Source organism: Brassica napus, chromosome C2 (assembly GCF_020379485.1).
Source record: "Brassica napus cultivar Da-Ae chromosome C2, Da-Ae, whole genome shotgun sequence".
Classification (NCBI taxonomy): Eukaryota; Viridiplantae; Streptophyta; class Magnoliopsida; order Brassicales; family Brassicaceae; genus Brassica; species Brassica napus.
In genome coordinates this window covers 5378692-5388233 of record NC_063445.1, presented here as the reverse complement: position 1 = coordinate 5388233, position 9542 = coordinate 5378692, and the positions used below count along the sequence as shown (strand labels likewise).

Here is a 9542-nt window from a genome sequence, read left to right as displayed (position 1 = left end):
GACATACAAAGGTAACTTTGAATATATAAAAACTTCTAATTTTTATAAAGTGAAAAAGGTTTCTTACAAAAAATATTCCCACCTGTAATTGTTGATAAGAAAAGAATAAAGAGAAATGAAATGTATAAGCGTGTTGAAAAGCTTATTAGTTACTTTTATGTGAATTGTTTTTAAATCCTTTAGTTTCCTCGAACGCGAATGGAACTTTCCTAGAAAAGAAAGTTGAAAACTAACATGTATGATAATGATGAATGATGATCAGTGAAATGCATCATGTTTTCATGGCATCAAGCACCCCGTATCATGATCCCAAAGTTCTTAACACATGTTTATGCATGTATTAATGTGTTAACGCTTTTAATTAATAGTGAATGAGATGTCACATCAAACGCACATGCATAATAAAAACATGAATACGACGACTATATTGAGGTTAATTTAAATCTCTTATTAATGATTTTTTTTCCATAGAAATAAATAAATAACTTTTGGCTTTACGTTACCATAAAAGAGTGAAAAGAAACAAGTAGTAATGTGAGCATTGATGTCATGGGTTGGCATTCACTATATGTTGACTTACCTTACCTATTAGATGCCTAACATATAACTATACTTATTTTTGACCAAAACTATAGTTATTTCGCTTTTCACTTGTAATTAAGTTTACCAAAGTAAACCAAACTGTAACGTTTGAAAGAGCAAGAACATATACCAAATCTAACCTTGGCTAATCTACAGGTAAACAACAATAGCTTTCAGGTCATTATAATCTATCAACCATAAATTTGATGTTAATAAGAACTTAACAAAAATAGGTTTTGTTTCTTTGGTAACAAATCTCTCTTTAAATTACAAAAGTAGTTTCATATCCATTATTAGGTAGTTGCTTGTTTTGTTTACTTGTTTTTTTCTGAGTAGGCAATGCTTCAACTCATATACTCTCTCTTATAAATATAGTAGGTATTTAAAATTGTAATAATATAAAAGGACATGTTCTAGTTCAGTACTTCAGTTTGATATATTATATGGGCTCGTATGTGTCCAAAAATGAAGGAATAATAATATATTCCAACAGTTACCAACTTACAAGACGAGAGAGGGCATGAAGCAGAGGACAAGACTCGAGAGCACTCCCATCCAACTCAACTGGCTCAAAGTTTCGTAGAGACACCTAATACCGACAACATTTCCTCAAACCCTAATTTTATTCCAAAATTGTTACAAAACTATATATTAAAAATGTAGAATTTTCAAAACCACAAAAGAGCAATTGAGACGACAGAGATTGCCAATCAAGCGAGTGGTGGGAAGAGCAAACTACGTAAGCTAATTTATTACAAAGGGAAAAGGAAGAGAATGGTAGTTATATAATTATGCATTTATTATGTACTTTTGACTCAGTATTTATGGACATTCAACACTGCGCTTTTAATTTTTATAATTTATTAGTCATTCAATTTTTGTTGGTAAAATTAAGGGTTTTCTGAAAAAAAAACCATCAATGTGATTTTTTTTGCAAATTAATCTGTGAACTCAAAAACCCACGGGTCAACCTTCCAAGTGTCAGTCAAACCGCAATATAACCCTCGGCCATATTTATGTGTATTTAACTGTGTATAATTTTAACATTTTTTCAATACTAGGTCGTTTTGGCGCTAATTTTTTAATGAAAAAAATTTGTTGAACCCCACCTTCATTGTGCATTTACGCAAGCTCCCATGTCCGAGAAAAACAAGGTCATTTCGTTTTAGAAATCTATATAATTGCGTTTGTTAAGTAAACAAATATATTTGTTGGCCGAGATGGTTATATAGCATGCACATGGTATTTAAGGTTCAAATTTTAAACCACGAGTTCAACAAATTTTTTTCATTAAAAAATTAGCGCCAAAACGACCTAGTATTGAAAAAATGTTAAAATTATACATAGTCAAATACACATAAATACGGCCGATGGTTATATTGCGGTTTGACTGGCACTTGGAGGGTTGACCCATGGATTTTTGAGTTCGCGGATTAATTTGCAAAAAAAAACCACATTGAGAATTTTTTTGCAGAAAACCATAAAATTAAAACTCAGTAATTCATTTATAGGCCAGAAAACTGTGCAGACAGACATACAACATGACTAACCTTTTTTTTTTTTTACGCTGTAATGTATTATTAAGTTTTATAGACAAAGAATTCTACACAATGAGAACTACCAAAAGAAATGTAAGAAAAGGGATACACCCTTAGAGCTCCAAAATCAATTAACACACATCTATTTTGCGTATGAATGACTAAACATTTTTTTTAATATAAAAGCTTCATATTTACTTCTGAAATAGTTGAATTTCAAGGGAGATAATCTTCGTATTAATCTTAAAACACCACGCTTCAAACTGAATTGAGAACGATTGTCATTCTCTTTTTAATACTCTAGTAGGAGCCACCGAGACAAGACAACTCTTTATATTGTTCTATTGATAATAATATAGTCAAAGAGATTATTGTTCCATAGAATTTGATGCTGCTTTTTAAAGTAACCATAGTTTGCAACAAGAACTCCATCATCATCATCACATGAAGAACCATCTACGATTGAAGCCGGTAAGACGTGTCGCCACCATCTGCAACAGATCTGTCAATTACCTTTTCTAAACGGTTCAATTGAACCAAAGCTTTTATTTTTCCAAATCCATTGGAAGAAGCACACAAAAAACAATCAAAAACTTTGCAAGATTTAAAATAAATTGGCAATTGAACAAACTAAATAACCAGAGATAAATAAAACCAAAGAAAGATAAGCAAAACGAATCAAATAAGCCGATAAAGGAGCTATAGAAGCGTTCGATCATCGGCTTAAAATTAGGAAAAAAAATCTCTCTTTTTCTCTCTTTGACGGCTAGAGTTTTTTTCGGTCCGATGACAACTCTTCTATGTTGGTACTTAGTACTACTAGTGATAAAAAGGTAGTAAGAAAGTATAAAAATTTTAAATTTTTTGTTCTACAAAATAAATTATATATCTATAATTTACTGTACCTTTATATATTTAAAAAAACATTAATGGAGATATTTGAATTGATTAAATATCATTGATTGATAGTTATAGAAAATATATATTTAAAATAAATTATAAATTTTATTATAAAAATTTAATATGTGCAAATACTGTAGAAAATCTTATTTACTGAAAAAGTAAGTAAAAAGCTAAGCTTTGTTGTTTATAGCAAAATACATGCAGTTGTCTAATTAAGTAAAGAATTGACCGACTAGTTGTGAGGTTGTTTAATTTTAATTTGCCATGCATTATCAACAGTATAGCTTAATTAGACTATGTATTTTACTACAAACAACAAAGCTTTTTTAAGTTAACTAGACAATTGCAACGTAGTTCAGTTAAGTAATTGAGTGAGTTAGTTTTAAATATTATAATATAAAATAAATTAAACACATCTTCTGCATTTTCAAATTATCTGGTTGTATCTTAATTTTAAATGAGAACAATCCTTTTTTTTGATAAAATACAGCAGTTAAGTAATTGAGTGAGTTAGTTTTAAATATTATAATATAAAATAAATTAACACACATCTTCTGTTCAAATTATCTGGTTGTATCTTAATTTTAAATGAGAACAATCCTTTTTTTGATAAAATACAGCATATAGAAATGCTGATATCGACAAAAAAAAAATGCTGATAAAAGGGTGTTACAATTTAACTTCAATTTATCTATATATAGATATTCCCAATTCAAACAATATCCTAAAAAAAATATCAAAAATTATTATTATTAATTAAACTTAGGAAATATTTGCATGTTTTAACTTAAAATTAGAAACGAACATAAACAAAAAGGAGAAATTCAAAACTGAAATGGTAATAAAAACTAGTATTTCCCGGAATACCCCAAATTATAGAATATTTACAACTTCTACCACCCTCCAATATTTTTCTTCCGCCGCCTCACATAACGACGCAAGCATTCACGTTCTCATCGCTGAACATCTGAGGCGCGTGGGCTTGAATCGGGTATCCATACGGCCCACCCGGATAGTAAGCTGCCCCGTAAGAAGGCTGAGCCGCCACGTACTCCATCGCATTCACCCCCTCGCCGCCTTTGTTACCACCATTGTTATCCTTTCCTCCGCCGTCTCCTCCTTTCTTCTTGTCCCCAGACTCGTTCTCTTTCCCCTTACCATTCTCTTTATCTTTCTTCGCCGGCGGCACAATCTCCACCTTACGTTTCAGCTTCTCAGACAAAGTGTCGGCGAGCTTCTTCACATCCATTGTTCCTTTCACCGTCAGTAACTGCTTCTCTTTATCCATCGTCAGCCCATTCACACCTGCGATTGCGTTTGCAAAGACAAAACAGTATGAGCTTTGTTAAACACAAAACAGCGTTTCGAAACGCGATTATAATCATTGGTTGCGTTGTGCCTCTCTCTCTAACCTTTGGTTCTAGTGACGGTCTTTTGGATCTTCCCGATACAACCTTGACAATGGAAGTCCACCTTCAACACCGCCGTTGTCACCGGAGCCTAAAAACATTAATCAAACAAAGTTATTAACTTTATCATCTGCAATAATCAGACAAAACCAAAGTTTTAAACTTTATTGTGTTTTTACCTCTTTGGGTTTCTTCTCCTCTGGTTTCTTTTCTTTGTTCTTGTCTTCATCGTTTTTTGTTTTGTCCTTGTTGCTGTCTTTCTCTTTTTCTTTCTCCTTCTTGGGCTGAGGAGAAACCAAGTCGACTTTCTTCTTCGTCTTCTCTTCAAGTTTCTCCCGGAGCTTCGCCGGATCCACATCTCCGGTCACCGTTAACTTTCCACTTTCTGATTCCGACTTCACAGTCTCAACGCCTGAGAGAGACATTATTGTTAACAATTCAACCAATTAAATAGGGATATTTTAAACAACCAACGAATAAAAAGGACTGTAACGTTAAAAAAATTAAATCAAACCTTGGAAAGTACGAACGCATTTAACGATCTTGGAAGCGCAGCCTTCGCAATGCATATCGATCTTCAAAACGACGGTGACTGACGCTGTTTTCTTCTCGCCGCCGCCATCTCCTTTGTTCTCTTTGTTGTTGTTGTTGTTGTTCTGCTTAGAAACAGAACAGAGAGAGCAAATCAAACCCATTAGATAAGAGTGAAAGGAAAAAAAAAACAAAGAGAGAAGGCTCGAGAATGTTGTTAAGGACGGTTTTGACTCAGTTACCTTTCCCATGATGACTCGGTTAGTTAGTGAGAGAGTAGTGGGTGGAGACAGAGTCGGAGGATTGAGAGAGAACACAAACAAGACTTTGAGAAAAAACTAGAACCTTTCGTTTGTATTTATAGTAACGAGTCTGTTTTTTTATGATGATGATGATGAATGGTGTGCTAAATGACATGTATGTCTATCTACCATGTATGTTCCATCACACACGTTCTCGTATTCCCCTTTCCGTTTTTTCGTATTATTACTACAATTATAATGTTGAGTTAATATGCCTATGCACGTTCGTTATTTTTTTATCTCGGGTATTTGTTTCGACGGGCGACTATTACTTTTATTTGGTTGGAAATAAATACAGCTGTCGCGAAAAGTAAAAAATACTACAAAAGAATCAAAGGTTATTTTTGTATAAACATCTCAATTTAGGAAAATATTTAAAAGAATAATTTTCTTTTCATTTGATTATAAACTGCTTGCAGGTATTTTTTTTTTGAAAAATTTCATCTTTTTCTTTTTTTTTTTAACGACATTTTTTCAGTTTCAATTGCTTACATAGTTATTCAATTTCATAGAGTGGACTTCATCGATTCTCCAAAACCAATATAATGGGCCTTATTGATCCCAATTATTGCCTTGGTGCTTTTATTCAACCAATCCAACCAACGAACTTGGTGTTTGTCATCATTTCATCAAAGTCTACAGAGCCGTAATTAGCCCAGATAAAAAGATATAGATATATAGTGCAATTATCTAATGGGCCGTCTAATAATATGGACAGTTGAGTCATATACGGTTCAAATAGACGCTTAGAATGACTGGTTACGAATCAAATGAATCGGCTTTAAACCATTTAAAAGAAAAAGTGGGTTGTAATGTTTTATTTACCAAACAACCGGTTAGATTGTGTATATAATGTATATAATCGTTTTCCTGTAAATCTTTTGCTGCTCATCTTCTTGGTATTAATCAAAATCGTCTTACGAATTGTAGAAGCTCTTGTGGTTGAAAAGAAAACGAAACTTAATGTTAAAACAGAAACGAACGGACCATTAGATTGCGTTGAATAGTGAGAGTAAATATCACTTGTTCCCATTTTGTAAACCCTCACCACCTTCAGAAAAATAACACTACTAGGTAACGCCTATTAGGCTGGCGCGTGAGTGTAATATTTCTGTCGCTACACTTTTGTTTTCCTTTGTAAAATTTTGAAAGAAAATATACCAAAGTCTAAAACCATTTGGCAGGGGTATATATGTCATTCGGAACAGATGAATAAAATCTGTGTGTTCCATCAATCAATTTCTCTTAGCCCCTTGAGACTGACCAGAGGTGATGACTTTTATACACGATACTTTCTTCTCTCTCTCTACTATGCAACCTAGCATATACTATTTATATTTACAAAACAACTAAGTGGGTGTTATTGAATTTGGTAGTTTAATGGAGTTTGATGGAATTTAAGTCTGATACTAAATCCAGTGTTATTCAATTGTGGAATTGAAAAAAATGAATTAAAATCCAGTGTTATTGGATTAAGGATTTGTCAAATAGAATTTGGAAAGAATTAAATTCCCCTGTTATTCAATATCTTCATAGATTTTATGAGAAATAAGTTATAATAGATTTTAATGTACTTTTCCATAAAAAACAAGAGTAAACAAATCCTAACTTTTTTACGTGGATTTCAAATCCTTCCTGCACCACCATTCCTTTCTTTATCATCCTTCTTCACCACAACTTATGATCCTTCCGAGTTCAAACACGACAAAGACGGCGGCTTTATGGTCTTGGCCAAGTACATACGCTTGTTCGGCAAACTGCTCCGGTTGTGACCAAGGAAGGAGGAGGAGAGAAGAAGACGGTGACGATGCAGTTTCTGTTGCCGGAGATGTACAAGAAGGCGGAGGATGCACCGCGTCCGACGGATGAGAGAGTAGTGATTAAGGCGGCAGGAGGGAGAAATTACGGTGTGGTTATGTTCAGTCATATGGTGTTGTTTATTTGGATACTGTTGGGAAAAAATCATGGAAGTTGTTGAGATCAAGCAACCATCTGGTTGAAGAAAATAAAAATCCACTGAGTTTTTAAACGTTGGGAACCAAATGTTTGTTCTTTTCAAAAATCTTCTCCATATATTACGTTGATTAGTTACTAAACAGATTTTGTTACCTAGATTCTCTGAATATCAATGATTTTATATTTTTAAATCGTTTGTTTCTTATCTCGTAGATATCAAGAAGTTTCTCTATATAAACTGTTTACAGCAACTAGCGTAAAGAAAAATCACTCTGCAAACTGAAGTAAGTTGTTTTGTGTATCTTAATGGACAAAAACAATTCAATATTCATATGTTGTTTTTTTAAGACTTACACATCACTTTCGTTAATATTTTGCAGGTGTCTTACTGTTAGCAAGTATCTGACTGTTCTGTACGATCGCCCTATCGCCATTATGGATAACATGTAAGTTATTGTTTTCAGTACTGCAATTCCTTTCTCAATTTTGTGAACTTTATATGTTTGTTTCGTTTCATAGATTATCTAGAGTTCTTTGGTTGTAAAATATTAATGTGTGATTGTTTCAAGACACGTCTTGGATATATTATAGCTTTGACTTGATTAGTTGTATGAAAAAAGAAACGTATTGATCTAACTCAAATAGTATTGACACGTCTTTGGAGAATTTCTTTTATCTTTTGGCATTATCTCAAATAGTCTTCCACGTTAACATATGTAAAAAAAATAATTATATAATAGCATTTCTATAAATAAATATAATGTAATAATATATATTGAAATATTTATAAACTATAAACATAATATAATGTCATTTGACTAGAAATTTGACGGAAGATTCACAACAAGAAAAGACGAAAGGTGCATATGAATTTTGGAACATTCGAGAAACGACAGTGTTGATTCGACTTCTCGTTGACGGTATTAATCAAGGGTGGCGCGACAAAAATGGGAGCATGAGCAAAATGACTGTGGAAAAAAAGATTCTACCGATTTTGAATGCCACAGTTGGCTGCCAAAAAACTCATAAGCATTATTTAAGTAAAATGAAGAGTTTAAAGAAGCTCTATAATAGTATGCAAGACCTTATCCGATTCAGTTCTGGATTTGGATGGGATCCCATATCTAAAAAGTTTACAGCTCCTAACCACGTGTGGGATGATTACGAAAAGGTAATCTTATTTTTCTAAAGCTTAAATATTTCTACTATAAAGTTTTTAAACTAATAATATATATGTATATGTATTTATTAAAGGCACATCCAACTAAGAAGAGTCTGCGAGATGAAACTTTGGAAGATTATGAAGACTTACAGCTAATATTTGAGCAAGGATTAGCTACCGGAAAAAATGCTATTGGTTTAGGGGACGATACCGATGCACCAACTTTTGGAGCTAAAGATGATGAGCCGTTTGAATTAGATCCTAGATCTTTTGGATATGCTGAGAAAGAAGGATCTCAAGCATCAGGGTTTTCGAATTCAACTTTGCCAAGAAGCAGAAAAGGCCCATCAGAGAAGCAACCCCTTAAAAAGAGAGCTAAAGGTGTCGAAGGTGGAGAATCCAGTAACTCAAACATGGATGGTAGCCATATGGAGAAGTCTTTTAAAGAAATGATTGAGATAAGCAATCAGGTTGTTAGTTTGATTCAACAAAGAGAAGAAAGACAACAAAGAGAAGCCAACTTGAGAGAAGTGGAGAAAAACAAGAATAATATCTGGGAAGCAATCAAAGAAATTTCTGGCTTGGAGGAAGATGTTCAGTATGATACTTTGAAGGAGCTTCACAAGTGGGGGATGAAAGACGTGTTCATCAACATGTCTGTTGAAGAACGTATGGGGTGGATACGAAGGAACGTTAAATGATGCTTTGTTTTTTAAATTGCTTAGTTTCTAAGGTTTTTTCTTTCAATAATAGCATGTTTCTTGATTTAATTATAATAAAATTTATTTTTATTGCAGTTTAAGAATTGAATAAAATTTGATAGCACTAACATTATCTTTGTCAATATATTTTAATATATTATTCCATATATTTTAATAATATTAGTATCACTAGTTGTTTGAGATAATTATATTAGTCCATAAATTTTAAAATATTCATTTTTGCTTGCATAAGGTTAAGAGAGGAAGATGAAGATACTGATGTTATAAGAGAACAAACAGAAGACGAAGATTTAGATACAAAAGTGTTGCATTTGTTGGTGACAATGACCGGATTGGCACAAATATTGATTGCACATCGATATTTCAAATTTAAAAGCTATATTGAATATCCAATTCGACGTCCCATCACAAGAGTTGGATACGACTATATACACAAG

General features: G+C 32.8%; 2 protein-coding genes across 3 annotated transcripts; one reads left to right on the top strand and one right to left on the bottom strand.

Annotated features, from left to right (window-relative positions):
- Positions 1-3757: 3757 nt before the first annotated feature.
- LOC106385180 (heavy metal-associated isoprenylated plant protein 3) lies at positions 3758-5423 on the bottom strand. 2 transcript variants are annotated; one of them, XM_013825138.3, is made up of 5 exons: positions 5206-5423; positions 4947-5088; positions 4612-4844; positions 4436-4523; positions 3758-4328 (listed from the first exon to the last, which is right to left on the bottom strand). In XM_013825138.3, the coding sequence occupies exons 1-5, from the start codon at positions 5212-5214 to the stop codon at positions 3949-3951; spliced, it is 852 nt and encodes a 283-aa protein (XP_013680592.1). In that variant the 5' UTR covers positions 5215-5423; the 3' UTR covers positions 3758-3948. The 2 variants fall into 2 exon arrangements, with proteins under 2 accessions (XP_013680592.1, XP_048602533.1); XM_048746576.1 differs by having other exon boundaries at positions 4947-5091; positions 5206-5292.
- Positions 5424-7498: 2075 nt separating this feature from the next.
- On the top strand, positions 7499-9180 carry LOC125581331 (uncharacterized protein At2g29880-like). The gene is made up of 3 exons (XM_048746575.1): positions 7499-7667; positions 8044-8392; positions 8476-9180. The coding sequence occupies exons 1-3, from the start codon at positions 7528-7530 to the stop codon at positions 9082-9084; spliced, it is 1098 nt and encodes a 365-aa protein (XP_048602532.1). The 5' UTR covers positions 7499-7527; the 3' UTR covers positions 9085-9180.
- The last annotated feature ends 362 nt before the right edge of the window (positions 9181-9542 follow it).